This window comes from Elgaria multicarinata, chromosome 7 (genome assembly GCF_023053635.1).
Source record: "Elgaria multicarinata webbii isolate HBS135686 ecotype San Diego chromosome 7, rElgMul1.1.pri, whole genome shotgun sequence".
Lineage (NCBI taxonomy): Eukaryota > Metazoa > Chordata > Lepidosauria > Squamata > Anguidae > Elgaria > Elgaria multicarinata.
Window position 1 is genome coordinate 77,437,898 of NC_086177.1, and position 20,474 is coordinate 77,458,371.

Below are 20,474 nucleotides of genomic sequence, written 5' to 3' on the forward strand. Positions count from 1 at the left end.
CCTTTAACTGTAGATGATAGACTAATCATTAAATGGGGGGGAGAACAGGTAAATATACTTTCTAAATAATTTTGCTTCTGGTTCTCAGCTTTTTCTTGTGTTGATTTAACGAAGATTAGCTCTAATTGGCAGATATTATACTATAAGATTTCATATTGGTGTCAAGGGTTTAAAAATAAGGCCAGTCTATTTAACATCAATCTCATGAATATGATGAAATTGTCTTTTATTGCTATATCTTTTTATAGAACTCTGGTGGGATAAATCTGTTAAATATGTTAATACTTATAGAAAAAATATGTGTGTTAACTACCTTAAAAGGGGGGGGCAGGTTTGCTGAATCTCTCATCCCTGAGCTAAATCCCAGAGGTGATGCTTGTTCAGCTGTAGTCTAAATGAGAGGGGGGAAATGGTGCAGAAGGTCAAGGTATGAAGAAAATTCCTTGATCCTCTGACAAGGATGCTCATGTCAAATAAAATGGAAAGAGACCTAGGAAATACAAATGCCCCACCTTCTTCTCTTTGATAAAACTTCATGGAGATAGAAAGCCAAGTAACATCAAGTACACTGACTGTGAATAAAAGGAATGTACTATAAGAAGGAGATGAACATAGGAAGAGCACCCGGCCTTTGGAAAATTTCCTTCATATGGTTCTGTTAGAAAAAGCAGTTTTACCATTTGGTATTTCTAGTCAGACAAATCTGGCCCTTGTTCCAGAGGGTCCCTTCTTTTTAAATAAATCACAAATATTTTTTGTTCTTAATTCCATTCCAACATTCTTGCCCCGTTGCAAGCCTAATCAGGAGCATAATAGGGCCTAGATGTCTTTGGGTGGGTGGGTGGGTGTTGTTGTTGTTTTTGTAAACCATCTTGGTTTGACTCACAAAGATGGTATAGAAATAGATTCATCACTACCACTCCCCATTCAGCTGCTTCCTTTCATTTCCCCAACATATCTGGATGTGACCAGGATGGTACGATCCTTCCTTAAACCCTAGATCATGGGTGGGCAGCTTGTGGTCCACCAGATGTTTTGGCCTACAACTTGCATCAGGCCTAGCTGGCATAGCCAATGGGGAGGAATAAGTAGAACAGAAGCGTTTAGTACCCACAGTGGCAACCAAAAGACAGATAATGATGACTGTTAAAGTAAAACTACTTTTCCTTGTATAATGGTTGTGTATCCTTGTAGAAATAGCCAAATATGTGAAGTCTGCCTATTAGGCTTTGCGGAATAAATAAAATTACTGGCTAATGCCAGTCACCTTTGAAAATTCAGTTGATCACTCTTTAAGATCAATATTATATTCCTAAGCTGTAGTTGGTTCTTTAAAAATATTGTTCAGTTGTTATGAAATTATATGAACTAAGCGATGGTAATGTAGGTTATGAAGCAGAATTAAAATATTAAAGAATTATTCATAGATACACCATAATCATGGTAAGGTACAATTTTTGCAATGAATATTCAGGAATTCAGAATGAGGGGGAAATAAACAGAATTCCCAGAGCTAAAGAAGACAGAATGTACAATTAAAATGATTTCCCCCTTCTTTTTGTGAAGAATATTGCTGTGTTCTCTGCATCATCAGTTGTGTCCGTGATATGATCACATATAAAAGAAAACATAAATTATGAGTGTGTACAACTCCCATCTCCCAAAACAGCACCAAATCTGGTTCTTGTCTACCTCATTGATACAAGGCCCTTTGACATTAGGCTAGAGCTAGATGTTACAGCAAACATGAGATTGCCATGCAAAACAGCAGACCTGTTTTTCTCCCCCACCCCATGTCTAGGGCACATGATGTGACATTATTGTGGTGTAGATTTCCTCCCTCTTTTCAACTAGAAACCAATGAAGTGGCGCAGGGCCAGATAAACTAGTCATGCCACAAATGAGTATCTGTTTATATTAAGATGAGCCTCGTGTGGCGCAGAGTGGTAAAGCAGCAGTTTCTGCAGCCGAAACTCTCCCCACGGCCTGAGTTCGATCCCAGCGGAAGCTGGTTTCAGGCAGCCGGCTCGGGTCGACTCAGCCTTCCATCCTCCCGAGGTCGGTAATATGAGTACCCAGTTAGCTGGGGGAAAGGTAATAACGGCCGGGGAAGGCAACGGCAAACCACCCCGCTATAAGGCCTGCCAAGAAAACGTCAGTGAAAGCTGGCGTCCCTCCAAGAGTCAGTAATGACTCAGTGCTTGCACGAGAGGTTCCTTTCCTTTCCTTATATTAAGAGGAGAAAGGAGAATATGGCAGTGTGTTGCTTTTTTTTCAGCATCAGCCTTATGTTTGCCATAATGTCCAGTTTGAATCTGAGGTGTATACAGATTTAGTGGGTGTCTGGTTATTTCAGAGAAGAGGCTAAGCCAAAATGGATGCTTGACCGAACAACGTTATTGCTAAGAACAGTCTAGAACAGCAACATAGCTGATTCCCTCAGTTCAAGGTGCTTCTAGATGAGGCTTCTATGATACCATCATACTGCCTCATTTCTAGAATTTTATTGGGATGGGGGCCCAGCCATAATTGTTGTCTGCCAATAGCCATCCCACGTTTGCCCAACACTTCTTCTGTCTTTTTTTCTTTTCTTACCACAGAAAATCGATTAAAGGAAAAAATACGAAATTGCTGCATAATTTCTAGCTGACTAGTAGACCTTTTATTGGAAGCACCCTCAGATAGTGCCAGTTATAACTGGAATAGCAATGGGAACCATGCTGAGCATGGCAAAGGAAAGATACTGAAAATGTGTAGAGATTTTTAAATATATGAATGTAACATATATCATATTCAGTTATTTATTCTTTCCAACTGGAGCATTTTTATGACTAAATGTTGCAGGATATGGTGCACATATGAGGACACATGGTGCAGCCACCTTGTATAACATATGCCAGCCTGGTAACGCAGCACCCATTTTGCCAGTCAGAGCTTCCCTTTCTTAGGAGGAGGAGGAGGAGGAAGGCACTGATTCATACTCCAGATCCACAGGCCCTGGAGAAGCAGGCAGCCACACTATAAAAACTCAGTCACTATGAGAGTCGCTGTGGCAACATGTTCCTGGGGAAGTTCCCTAGCCTTGCAACCCAGCTCTTGCTATACAGATTCTGTTAGGCAGCTTCCCTGCTTGATCAAGTTCCTGCTCTTGCTACCCAGATCCTGTTGGATAGTTCCCTAAATAATTTCAGACTTCTGCCACTTGTATCCTTCTACACCACTCAAGATTAGCAAAAACCAGCAACTACCTTCAAAGAGGGGGTGGTGCCACAGATTGATTGATTGATTTTTTTACTCCACCCTTTACTCAAAAAGGCTCCCAGAGGGACTTACAAGGATAAGTAGCATGACAGTCCCTGTCCATAGGTTTACAATCTAAAAGACATGACCTACAAGGAAAGTGGGATGTAGAGGGAGGAAGAAAAAAGCAAGTTCTGACACCAGTTCTCAAAGTTATAGTTCTTACAAGGCCAGCTGGGATGGAAAGAGTTCAGGTAGCCTGATAGAATGGCTGCCTGCTAGGTGACAGTGGGGGAGAGCTAAAGACAGCTGATCTCTCAGCAGAGTCAATCAAATAGCAATGCTCCTCTTCTCTCCCTAACAGATTTCACAGGTGGGGAGGCAAAATTATACAGACAGAGGTGGTCTCTAAAATATGTGAATCACATGTACTAAAAATGAAAACATAATGGTCAAGAAAACATACATTTTAATTCTATTTTTTTCTTTGATGCATTTTAATGGCAGGCTTTCCTAATTTCTGTAGTATTCTGTAGCATTACCTTCAGTAAGTACTTTAGAACTGGTTTCTGAAAAGAAAAGGCTGACAGTGGTTAAACTTGGACTTGACTTCAAAGGCATTTTAGTATTTAGATAAAACAAAAACAGGTGAGAATAAAATATCATATGCAATGGTGAGTATTATGTTCGCTATTAAAATATGACTGAATTCCATGTTTTACTTATTTTCAAAGCTTATATTTGTAGGTGTATATTGGTAGAACTCCTGTAAATTAAAAACAGATCACAAGTACTTGCTCATATCTAAAGCACAATCATAGTTCTTTAAGCTGTGCTGGTGTGAACCCATTCACTTCCCTCAGTAAATATGAAATGTGAAATTACTAGAAAATGGGAGAAATGTACATTGATGCTTTTAAACAGTAAGTACAAGTTATTGAGTGCTGATTCCATAACCTGTCTGATTTTTTAATGTATGAAATTCATTAGGTAGGAATTATTTTACATTTGTTATTTTATACATCTTAATATGTTTGTATGTGTGGCAATTACATTTCTTTCTGTCTCATCAATGAATTTTTTTGCAGCACTGTAATGTTGCAAGGAACCAGTATCCCTTTATTGCTTTTTCTGAAGACAGTGAAAGCAGCTCCACTGTCATTTCTGTCTCTGAAATAGGTTTCCGAAAGGAAAGCCAAACATATTTCTGATAAGAATGCCAAATATTTTTCTGAATGTGTCTGCCGTTGGAAAGACAGGACTGCCAATTTAAATAGTGCATAATAATGATATTAATTTTTATGGTGTGTATAAGTTACATTTGATTAGTTTTTTGCATGATTAAAATTTGCAAAGCCTTTATGGCCCCCAGGAGCCAACCTGTAATAAACAGCTCTCACCTTCGAAACCATAAAACAGGCTTGCAGTACTTGAACATTAGATCTAATTGCCTTGCTACATCAAAGGAAGTACCAGAGGACTGAGAAAAATCTCAGAAGGGAGGAGGGGGTAGAGGGCAGTTTCACCTCCAAAGGTTATGTGTTTGTGGCTTGGTGGAGCCCTGTAAAGTTATGGGCCTAAAAACTGCTGTTTGCGATTAAGTTGATGGGGGAAAGTCTACCCCGCAATCTCTCCCTGCTGCTGACACAGAGTCTTTGTTCACATTTAGATTTCTCAAACTGTTGCCAGGGTCACGCTGAGGTCAGACACCATGATGATGTATAGGAGAACATGTCTGGGAATTTCTCTCATACTTAAAACACATACCAGGGGGGAAAAAGAGCACCCTGCAAAAATTGTCTGATGAGACCCAGATGATGATACCGTAGCTGTTCTTTTAGTACCGTCATGTTTTTTCTTTGACACACGCACACACACACACATACACACACACACTGATTTATTAATGTGCACTGTGACAGCCTTTACAATTTTATGCCCCCTTCAAGATAAGGACACTGAGTATCACTTTGACACTTCATTTTCCTGCCCAAAGGGAATGGGCTGGTAAATCTAGGAAAAGAAGAAAATATGTCCATTCCAAAGCAGGAGTCAAAATAGAAGTGCCATAGGCTGTATTAGGCCATGGGTTGTGGCTAGATGCACTGTGTGTGTGTGTGTGTGTGTGTGTGTGTGTGTACGCACGCACACATGTACATACGTACGTGTGTGTACATACTTGGCTTTAACACAACCCAGTCCAGTCACGATCACAGGCTCACAGCATCCCAAACTGTGCCCCCTCATCACCCTTAACAAACAAAGCCTTGGTTCCAACTGTGACTAGGGAGCCTACGGTGTTTGATTAGTAATACCACTGTGAGAGGCTAAGTAGAAATAAGCATGCTAACGCTGTGAGAATGGTTTATTCCATTTTTGTTGATCATTGCTGTATCTACATTTTAAAAAAAGAGGGTTTTCCCCTCTTCCCAGTATAGTTGATAAAATGGTTATTGATATCTAGTTTGCAACATAGTATACGCAAAGAAATCAAGCAAAATGTTCTGACCTGCTTTTAAAATCAAAAGTCGTAGTAAACATTTTTTCACGAAATATTTTTTGTAGTTTGACATTGTTGATTTCAATTGTTTGCCTGTGCATAACAGCTCTACTGCAGAGTTGGCAAGTAAAGCACTAAGTAGCAATTTTTCTGTGCTCAGCTGCTCCATATGACAGAGGATATTTCATTCTGCTGTCAGAATGTTATTAATAAAACATGGGGTGTGGAAGGGGCCACGATTTCCCCTTTCAATCACTATAGCATTTACAATGAAAATTTTATGCAGTGTGTAATTTTCAGTTAATGCTTGACACTTAAAATGTCGGTAGCTGCATTTTGTATGGTTCCTGAAGGGTTAATTGTATCATGTTCCCTGCGTAAAAGCTCTGCTTATCAAAAGTGAATAGACGAGTGTATGCAAATGCATGTCTGTGACCTTTTGCCTTTCCAGGGTTAATTTATATGGTCATTAAAGATTTTATGAAATTGAGCGGCCTGGTGTTTTGAATCCCATTTTACCTTCCCCTCCTAATTTATATAATTCCTACCTGAACTGGGAAATATGACTTTCTTTTTTTGTTTGTATTGCAATGAAAACAGCATGCTGTGCTGTAGGGAGTTGCAAGTCTGGTTATCTGGCATTACTCAGATTGCTAAAATTCATTAAAATGTGACATCAGCACAGTCAGAGACAAATGATCACAAGATGAAAAGGAACAGTAGGCCTTTCACGGATTAGTGCTACATGGCCTCAGCATAGAAGCTAACTGCATAAACAGATTAATCCACTAGTAGCAGCATAGCTAAGATTTACAGAATAATTAAATTGCGTTGAGTTACTGTGAAGATTTTCATGTAATCTAGCTGGTGTGAACATGTAAGTGAGGTGTGGGTAATGCCACTTTCTTAGAAGCAATATACCAAGTTGTGTCATTTACTCTGAATAGCTCCTCCTGGAGATGAAAACTGAGAGTTCTCGAGGTTTAGATCCAACACAGTACTTATATACTGCAATTAGTAGGATGTGTGGACTCTTAACAGGATTCATTTTTGAGTGGTCTTCTTAGCTTTTTATTATATTGCTACATGTGCCAACTTTTGTTCAGGTCTGAGTTGTGTACAGTTTTTATTGATATAAATTACGTCTACTAAATGAAGACATCTGCTCTATCATACTGGATATCACTGAATATTCTGACAAATAAATGTTTGCAATTTCTGGGCTGAATCTGAAAATTTGCAAATAATAAATAATTAATATCTGATCTCTTTAAAGTGCCATTCTTTTTAACTTACTCGTTTGTGTTTCTTCTTTTTTAAAAAAACCTCTCATTAAAATTTAGTGCTGATCTTATTAAAGATAGTGTTTACAATTGATGTTGAATGGTCCCTAAGTTAGCTTCTTTTAATTTTTTTATGCTCGTTCACAGAAGAACAAGTTGAAGATGCAGAAGGGTCTGCTAAAAGCTCATCAGTGTCTGTTGCTGATGATAAAGACACGTGTGAGAAAGAGAGAAATAATAGTGAAGGCAAAAAAGCTAGTAAAGACTCTGGTAAGATGCTAGAATTTTGTCACTCTTTAAAAAATAGTCTTTCATTTAAAACCGTCTGGACATTCCTGTTATTATCTACTGCATGTGTATTTTGCATGTGATTTCTATCAGTAGCCTCCCATTGACCTATTTTTAATCATAACCATCTGACAGGATAGATGCGGATAAGTTGAAGAATATTATAGGACGAGTAGTGAGATTATTTTTTAATCAAATCAGTTTGTGTGCTTGTAATTTTTTAAGCGCCTTTCATTAATCTTAGCTGTACTTGTGATTCCTCTGATGGCATATTAATTTTTCATAAGCATAGGATTAGATGCCACTTGAAATTTTTTCCCCCTGCTTTCAAATTTTGTCTTCTTGCAGCTCTAACAATGTAGGAATGCTTCCCCCACCTCACCCTCTGTTCTTGATATATGATCACTTACATTCAGGAATCTTCCCTTTTCCTGGGCATTTAACTGGTATTTAGAAAAATAATACCGAAAATCCAGTGAAAAAGTTTACAGATGATTCAGACTAAGAAAGAGGAAATATCATTGAAAACGGATTATGAGTTGGGTAATATTGATCTCAGGGAATATACGAAGCCCAGTAATGAAAGCTACTGTCTTTGAAAACAAAACTCCTATGTCATGACATTTACTTGTGCACAAACAAACCCAAGGCCAGCATCTGGCATGGATACACAAGGCTTTTTCTGTGTTTGATTTGGCAAATATGTGACTTCATCCATGCTTTTTATGTATGAGATGGAAATCTATGGTCACAATGAATATTACATTGGCTACTTTTTCTGCACGCTATTCCTAGTTACATTATGCTGGATTCACTGAAGCAGAAGATGTGCTGAAACAGGTTGAAGTCTATTAGTTTCAGGTAGTCATATATCTTTTCCTTGTATCCCAATGACAGCAGCATATAAAGGAGCTTGTATTCACCATAAAGACATTTCGTTATACAAAAAAAATATAATTTTGCATGCAAATTTACTTAAATCTGAATTGGCCGATCATTGTAAAATACTCCTAAAATATTGTTTAAAATATATTAGAAATATAAACATATTGATTTGTCTTTATGCCAAATTCATTCACATTTAAGGAATAAAACTCAGTTTGTGCTTGGCTATCGATGTTGCAGTATCTAAAATCTAGACTGCACTGTGGTTATTTTGCTTTTGAAATTAAGATACTGAAGAAAAGCTGTTCATGGAAAGCTTGGTCTATAGGGTTCTTTTGAAGCAAACCTGTCCTTTCCTTGGAAGGCGATGTCTGAAAGAGGTACTGCTTATGCTCGTTTCTGGGTCATTGTGAAAGTGTAATGGAAAAAGAGACAACGCCACTTGTTAAACATCTGTCTCCTTCATCAAGCTTCATCAAGCAAGCCTTGAATATGTTTCAGATATCTTTTCAACATGGTTTATATAATGTAAACACCAAAATACTTAGAATAAGCAAAGATGTTAATGGGACAATGGGCAAAAACTGTGGCCTTCAGTAGAAACAATATGGGGGAATTTTCAAGATTCCATGAGGATTAAATTCTCAGAAGGACCAGGTTTAATTAGGACTATGCTCAAATTGCACTTCAACAAACATGGTATAAGATTGTTTTAGCTGTGCTATAAAATACCTTTAAAATAGATGCTAAAGGAAAATTTGTTGCTCTATTGCTTTTACTACGAAAATAGTTCATATTTCAAATTCTCAAATTGACCTTTTGAATGTTTTGATAGAATTCTCAAAATTAATTCTGCATATGAGGCATTCATTCCATAGACTTAATTCTCAACACAGCTGACAACTATGCTTAATGACTGCATAACTGCCTATGTATAATTGAATGTTAATTTGGGCTTTCTTCTCTTGAATTAAGTGTTGAAAGTCTTGCCAAAGAAGTCCCAGGAAAACCAATAAGTTAATCAGACTTAACAAGTTAGACAGAAAAGTGCTATCACCCCTCTTTAACATAGTATCTATTAAAAAAGGAAGGATTAACATGTTTAGTACACAAACATTTGTGTAAACTGTTGTTCTGCATTGCCTTTCTTATCTCAGACTGAGGCTTTCAAAAGAAGACTTGGCAATAAGCAAGCTATGCTTGCTGAATATTCATTCAGAAGACAAGAGCCTCCTAATGCCTCATTTATATTGTCATTTAAATCTAGTGCCACTTTAGATTAATTATAATCCAAATTACAGCTCAACACAGTGTAGGAATTAATATGGAATTTATCCAGATTAATACATTTGCATAGAAAATGTAATATGTTTCTGACATGGCTAAGGGGAACACTTTTTAATAAGGTAGTCAACACAAGGAGCAATGGAAATTCACCTTAATTATTGCAATAAAAATTATCCTCTGATTTTGTTCTAATTACAAAGAATACTGCACCAGCATTTATAACTTTAGAATTATTTCCAATCTGAATAACATCATATGACATGTCAGAAGGCTTAAATTATGCAGTCTTTATGGAATTTACTGATTTATAAATAATGAAGTGGTATATTTGTTTATAGGTTTTCCAATACTGTTTCATTAGTGCACACATTTATTGGATTTCTCTCATTAACATAAACCTCTTTATAACCATTGTTTTTATGTTAGGATTTGCAAATTATAAAGTAGGTGGTTTTCCTAGTTTTCTACAATTCAGGTGTACTTGTAATACATGACTATTCATTTCTGTAGGGCAATACTATATGCATTTACTCAAGAGTTCCCACTACAATCAATGGAACTTAGTAGTAAACACACATAGCGTTGCAACCTTAAATGTTTATTTATAATTAAGTCCTATTTTGGACTTAAATAATTGAACTGTTTTTATTACATGTTGTGCAGAAACAAAGATGTTTTGGTAATTAGCCATAGAATGAGTAAGACCGTGCTTAGAAAAAAAGATGCACAAACCGTTATGACAATCATATAAGAACGTGTTTTCAGAATGAGGCTCACTTCATATATTACACACCCATGTGGGTATGGACCACGCAGTGTGGTATAATATTTGTATTGAGGTTACCTCACAAATTGGCCCATCAAATGCAGTTTATACATGCGACCACTGCACATGCTTTGCAGCCGCTGTTATTGTCATGACACATTCTCCACAAGTGAATTGACTTACGCAGTATGCACAGTACTAACCCCATACATGGGACATAATTGCATGGAGATATTTGGGTAGTTTCCAAATGTGGATCATCATATAGGAAGCAGACTAAAGTGCTGGACAATGTCATTAATAATTGGCATCTGTGGCAAATAGCTAACAGGGATTGTCTATCAACTGTCTGTAAGACATACATGTGATATAAGTGGAATGCTCTCCACAGAAAAGTCATGATTTAGACCTTTCTAAATCTTCCTATTAAATAATGCATTGTCAGTTCTATGAATAGTGCAAATGTCACATAAATCAGACTATACTCCTTTAAACTGCTGCTGTTTGGCAACTGCTAGTCGTGCAAAGGCTTAACTTTGGCTCACTCCCGTCACAGGAAACTTGTTAAAATACTAAATTCACCACAGAGGGAACATACTAGACCTAGTCTGTATACTGCATTGATGTTAATGGGTAGATTAAGACACAAAGCATTGTAACTAAAGTATAGAGTTCATTTGTCCTTTGTTTTATATCTTTTTTTACCGTTATTTTTTTGTTTGGTTGTGAAGTGTTGATAATATTATGTACCGACCTTCTGATATTTACAGTGCAATCCTATGTATGCCTAATCTGAATTATGATTGAGTTCAATGGGATTTACTCACAAGTAAGTATGTATAGGTCAGGTCTGTCTGTGTTATATAGAGGATTACACCTTTTGTTGTTGCTGCTTTGGGTTTTATAAATTCAAATCATAATGAGGGCTTTAAATCAGCCAGAGCTCACCTGGCTTTAGTTCTGGAAACTTCATTGCCTATGCTCCGCCTTTGAACATTTTAAGCAAGTAATATTTTTTTTAAAAATAGAGCTTTTCCTGTAGCAACAGCCATAACAAATTTGGGCAGTGGGCAAAGGGTTTCCATAGTAGAGAGCATGGTTTGCAAGATAAAGTCCTGGCACCTCTTATTTGAGAACCTGAATACTGATCAAAATTATTTTGCAGCTAAACATCTTAAGATGCCGAGTTTGCTGAACTCTTCAAAGAACTCAAGTGTCATCTACCTGTGCAACATGAGCAAAACTCACCTTATTTCTCATAGATTTAATTCTTTTTATGCATTATTGGTTTTGGTAATGGTCTGTTCAGTAGCTTTAGTAATTTTATTATGTTTTGGTATTTTAATGGAAATTGTTTATAACTATTTTATATTTTTTATGTTTTAATAATTTTGCTGCAAATCCCCTTGGGTATTTTTAAGAGAAAAGTGACTAAGAAATTCAATAAATAATGTAAGTAACATAAACATTCCCGTATTACATTAAAAAAAAAACATTATGTCAGAAGGAAACATTAAGATCCTCTTCCCCACATATGTATTGTGTACACTGATGGCCTATCCGCGATGGAAACTCCTCCGTAGAAGTAAACACTTGTGATCTTTTAAGATGTAACTATCTAGTATAAAAAAACAACTGGTTAAGGTTCAAAAGTAATAGGGATTTAAATCAGCCTTAAAATTAGTCTTTTCTGTCACAATGTGGCAGAGTTAGTAAGCCTATCTTTTGCTATATTCGTATATATCAAATATAAATATTCCTTTTAAGAGTAAAAGATGTAGAAATGGACATGGTGTTTATATTGAGGTATTTAAAAGATTTCAGAATTTAACCAACAATAGGGACTTAGAATGTAGAACTCATATTCTTGTACTATATTTTCCACCTTTATACATACATATCAATGGCTTACCAAGTCCAGGTTCAAAAATATGAGTTGATACATTTTAGTATGCTATAATATCATAGCAATAACACAGTACTATAAATCATTCAATGATTATCCTCCTACAGATATGAAATAGGAATATCAGATACAATAGGAAGTTTTTCTAGTAGTGTTTTTAACAGTGTATTGAGTGACAGTTCAAGGGCATTGATATTTGCAGATATTTGAGAATCCAAATCTTCTGGTTCTGACTGGTATGGGAGGAAAATTTCCAAAAATACAGCATTCTCGTGAGATAAAATTCCAGTGACCAATTAATTGTTATCAGGACTGATTCTCAGTAGGTGCAAATAATAGATCTGACCAGCACCATTGCTCTTGTTTTAGGTAGTGCATTGTCTTCAAAGCAATGCACTGTTCATTTCTGAACGATCTTTTGTACAGAACTTGTCCTGTATTTTACAGGCATTTTGCCCTGAAACCAGAAATTCTGTCAATATTCTCTGGAAAAGTAGGTATAATGTGGTATGCAGAAACTATCAATAATGTCACTCTTGAGTTGTACAGACTGCAGGGTCTACTCTGCTACTGTCATGGCCCCCAAATGCTATGCAGAAAGGTTAGCTTAAAAAATGTTTGATGTCCAACAATTGTGTGCAGTGAATGGACCCCCGTAGTTACAGTGGAAAATATGTCAATAATCTTCCAAATCCTGTATTCATAACATGTTTATTATTTTTTTATTTGTGACACTTGTATAGCGCTGAATATAATAAAATCCTTCAGCAGTTCAAAATAAATATTAAATACATTTAAATACAATATTAAAAACACAAAATTAAAACATAGCCATTACAACACACCATTAAAAACATAACGTTAAAAATAGTTCCAACTACGCTAAAAACAATTCAGGGATCAGTAAAATGTTAAGGCACATCCCAACGGAGAATTTTTTCATGTGTGGGCATGTCTGTATACAAGCTCCCATCTTCACATTTCAACTTTTCAGCTTTTTCCTCTCTACTACTTTAGATTTTAAAAAGCACTGCTCTTCCTTTGTGTGTATATGTTTGTGTATATGTGTGTGTATGCAGTGTGTGTGTGTGTGTGTGTGTGTGTGTGTGTGTGTGTGTGTGTAAACACTTGTTTATGTTTTGGGGGAGTTCATCTTCTATGCTGAGGCTGCCCTTTTTGGTATGGCTCAGGATTTCATGGCACCACAACAATCATGGGCCTGTCTCAGTTGACTTGGTAGTTTATAGCGGATGGGAGAAATGAGCTCTTCACCCCGCCTTCTTTTGCCGAGCTCTCCTTGCCGGCGGAGAGCTCTCCTCGGCGGCGGCGGCATGGACGGCTCTTCCTCGTTTCTTTTACAGGGAAGTCAGACTATCGTTTTCGGGGTGCTCTGGGATCGCATAGAAGCGCTCTGGGAGCGACGTGCAGATCCCCCCCTGTAGGTAAAAGAGCCTGAAAGGGTTCAGTTGTCATGGACAGATCACTACCTAGGTAGCTTTGGGTTTTCAGAAGTTAGTCACCCTTGCTGTGGAGGGGGACCTATTAATAGGCCTCCTTTGAAGGTGTGCAGATTTTCATAAATTCTGGATGTCTCTGATGAATTTCCTGCTGGCATATCCAGCTGTTGATGCCTTGGTTTGATCTCAGGAATGGAGATATGCTTTGGGCTGTAAATAAAATCTCATCCAAGCACTCTCTTCACCATAGTACAGCTGTTCTGGTTCCTTGGTTTTCTGAAGAACTGGGTGCAATGAAATACATAGGACAAAAGCTGAAGTGCAAGTGGCAGAAGGCTTTAAATGAATCTTCCCAAACATAGATTAGGGCTGGAGGTCACTTTAGTGTGAACAGTATTTATGAACAGTATTAGTGGCAAAGATAAGTTTTTCTTCACTACGATTGCATCTGCTTAGAGTTGGTCAGAAGAGCTACTCAGGGTGGTTAGAGGTCTTTTTGTATTTTGGCCAGCAAGAGGTGCTGGTGGAATGCTCATTGACCTGCTACAATGTTATTTCTTAAACAATTTGCATATAAATTTGTTTGCATCCATTTGAGGTCTTTACAACTGGATCTCTGAAGTAGTTAATGCCTCTCTGAGAAAAGGTATGGAGACTTGAAGGAGGCAGTAGTTTAGCCCTTCCTGAAAAAAACTAAGTGATAATAAAGGCTATCACCCATTTTCACCACTGCTTTTTTGGGGGGGTAAGGTTTTCATATGTGTGGTTAGTTCCAGATATTCTTGGATGAAACTAATTATTTAGATCCTTTCCAATGTGGTTTTAGACCTAATATTGGAGAAGAAACATCCTTGGTTGCCCTTTGTTGGGGGATGGAGGAAGGGAAGGATGTGGGGAGAGTGCAATCCTGTTGATATTGTGGGACCTCTTGGTGGCCTTCATTACTATAGACTTCCAGAACACTTTCTGGGGATGTGGTATCACAGTGGCTAAACTGCCCTGAATTATTACAAGATCCTCTGTATATAAGAAAGGGATATGTGATTGTTCTGTTGGGGTGTTGACCCTACGCACATAGTGGTAAGTGATACAAGCCAAAGGGCTAAGGAAGAAGACAAATTGGAGATGGGGAGTGGGTTGGGAGGAGTGCTTTTAGCTTATGTACAAGGAACTACAAATATCATGCTTCACTGCAAGGAGTTGCAAGGACTCTATTTATTTGGAATATTTATACCTCTAACCTGGCAATTGACCAAAGTTCTTGACGCAGCTTACAATATATTCAAAATACAATAAAACAGACAGTCATGATGTTGTGCTTCCTCAGGTTGCTGATTATGTCCCCTGTGACCCCTGGTTCCTAGCAGCATACACAAGAGTTACTGTGGATGGAGGGGGATGTATACAATTACCACTCTGCTATTAAATGTCTGGGCAACTGGTCTCAGAAGAATTAAACCCAGCCTGGGAATGGCTGCCAAAGTAGCTAGATGTTGTAGTTCTTCTTCACAGGATGGGTCTTCACTCAGGCAGATAGATGCTGCTTGCAGCTTCTGGTGCCTGGGGGCAAACACAAGAGGCACCAGGACATGGGGCAAAGTTTTTATGAGCCTGCTCTGCCAAAAAAAACTCTATTCCAACTGCTAATTTCTTGGGCACTGGAGAAGTGAGGGAAAAATACTCTGACATCTGCCACTAGCCAGAAGAACAAGGTGATAAAAAAGCATGGTTTAGATCTCTAAAATGAATAAATATTGGCACTATCTCATTTCACTAAAATGAGCATGAACATATTTTGCAGATGCACTCTAAATTGCAATAGGCTTTGGAAATGGTGGCCACAACCACCCCAATCTTTCAGAGTCACCATTGTTCCTCAGCAGCTCATGGAATGGTCAGGGTAGGTTCGATTATCCTGCTTGATTCCCACCATCGTAAAAGTTCACAAAAAGATACTGCCAAAACAGACCTGTTTTGCTTCTGGGCCTGCATTAACTTTTTGCAGAAGGTTACGGTCAAGGATTACATGATTGCCGCGGCTGTTGGTCAGAAAGTGAGGAAGTACAGCCAGTTATATATCCACTTAGAAGCCTTTTCTCTAGTTAACCATTGGTGTGGTTTTGCAGTGCATAGGATGAATTTTCCCCACATTTCTATGAAAAGTGCTGGCTGTTCATTTGTTTCTCATAAGTCTTCAATTAACGTGCCATCCTGCAATATTATGAGAAGTGAGGGATATATTACCACAAAAGAATCAGGAATAAGTAATGATGCTTCTACATTTTTATGGATTATTTAACACATAATAAGGAAAATAGCTTGTTTTATTAATCTGTCTTAAGGCCAGAATGACTGAAATAACAAATAGCATGACAAATATTTTTTGGTGACAAAACCTATGTTTATTAATATTTAATTGCCATAATATTATAGGTGCTTTAAACACCCCAGAAAAGCATAATGACAAGGCCCTGCCTATTTGCATACAATATATTGTATTGGTCATTCAAAATATTGTCACTAATTCTAGTATGTTTCTTAATTTTAACAGTAGGAACAGTAGAAAATACATTGCAATATATACAGCAATGATTTTAATGCATTTCCCATGGAATATATTTGTATGTTTGAAAAGTACCTGCACAAAAATACATTTTGCGCTTTCAGTATTTTTCTTGTTTTATCACAAGGTTTTGTATTTTAAAACCTCTCATTTTTCAAAGGGAACTTAGTAAATATAAAATATATAATGCTATACTGTTAAGAATAGCTGTTCTTTTAATCTTTTCTCCACCTCCCCACTGTCCTGATATTTTTATAAGTATCTTTAAGCTTTTGTTTCGGTAAGAGCCATTACCTTACTTTAAAATTAAAACTAGGACAACAAGGTACAATTTGTTCATTGATATGAACTTTGTGGATTTTAAAATCAAGATAAATCTTCATGCATAGCATATAGTCGGATTACTGCTGGACAATATATTTACGTTGGGTCTGATAGCAATCAATGGTTTAGCTTCATTGCATTTCAAGATGTATTCGCACCCAGTTGTCCAGTGATAGTGTCCTCACCCTGGAAATAATTTAGTTGCAAATTGACTGGAAGATGGTGAAAATTGAAAGTTAAAATTAGAAATACTCATAATAAACAGCAGAAAAAAGGTCAGATGATGCCACGCTATGATGAGATTGGAATGGTTGGTAAATGAGGTTTTGTGTTTGTCGTGAGATGTATGTGACATGCCTAGCCAATGCTGTTGTAATATCCAGCCTAGCAGAAGAGATTATCTGGCAAATTGACGCTGGAAAGAATTTTCTTATGGACTGGGAAATTAGAATTGCACTCTTTTCTTTGATGTGTGCAAGCCTGGCCATATTATGCAGCTTGCTCAGGCTGAATATTAAATATATATTTAATACATACTATTAAAATTATATAGAGAAAGCAATATTATTGTTGCATTTAACTATAATGTACCATTTTAACCTTATAATGCTAACACTGAGTGCAACAAAAATGATTAATCTTTCAGTACAATTAAAATTTAATTGTTTGAAAATCCTACTTTCTCTTTTTTATAATAGGTTGGATCCAGACTTAGTTATTCTTAGAGTTGTTATGACTAACTTAAATTCCATTTATTTCAGTGGATATACTGTAAGCATGACTACTTCTGTATCCAACTCAATAGTAACTAAATTTGGTATGAAATATTGTAATTATGGAGGTCTTCTTTGAATAATATAATAATTGTACTCCTTAAATATTTTAGAGGAAGAAGAATTAATTGTTTATTTAAATGTTTGCAAATTATTTGAGAGCACAAAGAATCATGGGTGAATGTTGATTTTGCTTAATATGTTATAAAATTTCAGACTGAGATACAAGAGAGCTAGTTATTGATTACTCTTTAAGGCAACATAAGGTTATCTAAACAAGAAAGAAGAGGACATTTTAATGTATTTATAGAGTCTACTCTGCTTCAAAGATAAGTGTGCTGTCACCTTTGTACCTGTTCAGTTTCAAAAATAATTTCACTTTAGTAAGTAGCCCTGCAGTATTTAAAATTACAATGAGAAACTCTAAGGGGTTACAGTCAGAGTAAGGACTAGTAACGATATTTGCAATTTATAATGTGTCCTTACTTATTGTTTTGGAAGCAGGAATAAACACACCAGAAAAGGAACCAAAAGCAAATATTGCAGCAGGAGAGCAACCATTACTTCCAGCTAAAGAAGAAGATGGTGCACCCAAAAAGTCCAAACTTTCTGAGGAAAATAAGTTTGGCCATGAACAGGTAAATAGTATTGTTAGAATGGTACTGCCATGTGGCACCCTTCTCATGAACTTCTCATGTCATAAATATTTTGGGGCAGTATTCCTATATTATGCTAATTCACCATGTGCTTTACTGCTTTGTCGTCCATGCTAGCATTGTCCACTGGCCAGCTCTATACGGTTCCCCCTCTAGTTCCTGTCTATGATCTTGTCAACGTCACATAAAGTTAAAAGAGGGGCACATTTATTATAAGAATCAAATTATAATGTCAAGTCTAATTACCAGACCACTATCTGCTGGATGCTCAGTGGCCAAAGTGTATTGAAGAAAGCCCTAGAAAATCAAACTGGGAACAGACATTATAGGAAATAAAGAGCTCAGGAAAAAAAATTCGAGAAATGCAGACTTGAGTGAAATCATCCCAGACCTATTTTAACGTTATCAGATATTGTAACCCTTAGTGATCCCAATGTTTCATATTCCTTTCCAAATGATTCCTCACTCACCATTTAAGATATAACATGGCGTAAAATAACATATGTTGTTACTTTGCAACATATTGCTGCTGCCACAGAATAGACTCCTATGATTGATGGCCATGTTTTCTACTTTCCTCTAAACCTGGCTCCTATAGCAACAGGTTATTTTTTTCAGATCATTAAATAAGCTTTGTCTAACAGGCTGAACTTCTTTTGGATGTTTTTCAGTTTTACCAGTGCCCTTATTGTAACTACAATAGCAGGGACCCAAATCGTATCCAGATGCATGTCCTGTCACAGCATTCTATGCAGCCTGTAATCTGCTGTCCCCTCTGTCAAGATGTCCTGAGCAACAAAATGCATCTCCAACTGCATTTGACCCATTTGCACAGTGTGTCGCCTGACTGTGTGGAGAAACTGCTTATGACAGTAAGTGTTTAAAATACTGATGTGCATTTGGCATGTATGTAGACTGTAAATTACGCTTGAATATATTCTGGCAATGTAGCTAGAGCTAGAGAATTGGAACCTGGGCTCCTGAGATCTCTTCCTAGTTCTGCCAATAACTTAGTTCATCCTTTTGGCCTATTCACTTAACCCTAATTTACAAAGACACAAGAGTCTGAAGCTCTCATTAAAGTCAACCTTTCAAGATCATGGCACTCACCTCTGTGCCTCCATGCACATCCTAAACCAGATCTGCTACTATCTTTTCCCATAAGGGGATTTTTAGTCTTAATTTACTGTAAATTGTGTTTTGAGGGCTGAAAGCTCAAGGAATTACTGTATGTTGCTAATTTTATGAGAAGTAGAACGTAATTTCCAAGAGGTAGCAGACAAAAATATCAGGAACTTTTTATTTCCCCTGGACAGGGGAGATGAAATCCACCACAGAGTTTGCTAGGACAGAGTTATAACCTTGTAGTTAATTTTATTTTTCTTGAGTATCTTGGCAGAAAGACAAGGTACAAATGTGATTAATAAAATTAAATAATAAATGATATATATATTATATGATGGCAGGAATTTAAGAAGTCTAAACTCAACAAGCTAAAACATTTTGAAACCGTTGCTTTATGTAATGCAATGATAAAACTTATATAGACTAGAATGTACAATCACATTATCTTTTGCATTCTTCCCTATATTAATTATGACCACACATGAGACAAATATCACTAGAGAAGCTCAAATGTATTTTGAATTGTCATGTGAAAACACCCTTAGAATCACAGGGCTGGAATGTTCCGGACGATCATCAAAAACCTACTGATGTAAGGCCCCAGATGGAAAGCAGGAACCCCATATCAGAGGTACACACCCAGTTCTAATCACAGTTGCTAGCTGATTTGCTAAGGAAAAAATCCTTACCAATTTCAAGACACGTGCATTATATTGACTTACTGTTACGTAAGAAATTGGTATAAATTCGATTTTACTAGAGCCCACTAAAATAGTGACTTTGTATTGCCTGACTCACAACTTGCTTAAAATGCACATATCCTGATAGGTAAAGGAAAGTAGGAACTTACAATAACTCTCTTTGGCCTAATCTACACCAAGCAGGATATTGCACTATGAAAGCGGTATATAAAAGGCAGGAGCCACACTACTGCTTTATAGCGGTATTGAAGTGCACTGACAATTGTTGGGGCCCATTGACACATACCATATACTGCTTTCATACCTCTATATCCTGCTTGGTGTAGCTCCTGCCTTTTATATTCCGCTTTCATACCGCTTTCATAGTGCAATATCCTGCTTGGTGTAGATTAGGCCTTTATCTCTCTTGCTAGGGACATTTTGGTTAGTGATTTTTGCATTCACATCATTTCTACTGCTACACCTGTGAGCTTAATTCCAAGATTAATCAAGCCGTTGGTAGTTTGACTTGACTATATATAATAGTGTGATAAGCAGTGTAATTAATGCTTTTGGTGAATGCATTATCACGTCTTCTTCTTTTTTTAAGGTTCCCGTACCAGATATGATGATGCCTAATAGTATGCTACTGCCAGCAGCTGCTTCAGAGAAACCTGACTGTGATGCTGCTGCAAGTCTGACAGCTGAGGGATCTGGGAAATACTCAGGTATGGCAATGAA

At 37.1% G+C, this 20,474-nt stretch overlaps 1 protein-coding gene across 6 annotated transcripts in view; it reads left to right on the plus strand.

Annotated features, from left to right (window-relative positions):
- ZFHX4 (zinc finger homeobox 4) overlaps nucleotides 1–20,474 on the plus strand; it is a 207,507-nt gene that overhangs the window by 168,073 nt on the left and 18,960 nt on the right. For 3 of the 6 annotated variants that reach the window (XM_063130863.1, XM_063130869.1, XM_063130865.1), the window contains exons 5-8: nucleotides 7,171–7,293; nucleotides 17,774–17,910; nucleotides 18,600–18,800; nucleotides 20,344–20,461. In XM_063130863.1, the coding sequence (XP_062986933.1) occupies nucleotides 7,171–7,293; nucleotides 17,774–17,910; nucleotides 18,600–18,800; nucleotides 20,344–20,461 (579 nt within the window). The remainder of the gene's footprint in view (nucleotides 1–7,170; nucleotides 7,294–17,773; nucleotides 17,911–18,599; nucleotides 18,801–20,343; nucleotides 20,462–20,474) is intronic. The other 3 variants (XM_063130864.1, XM_063130866.1, XM_063130868.1) reach the window with 3 other exon arrangements.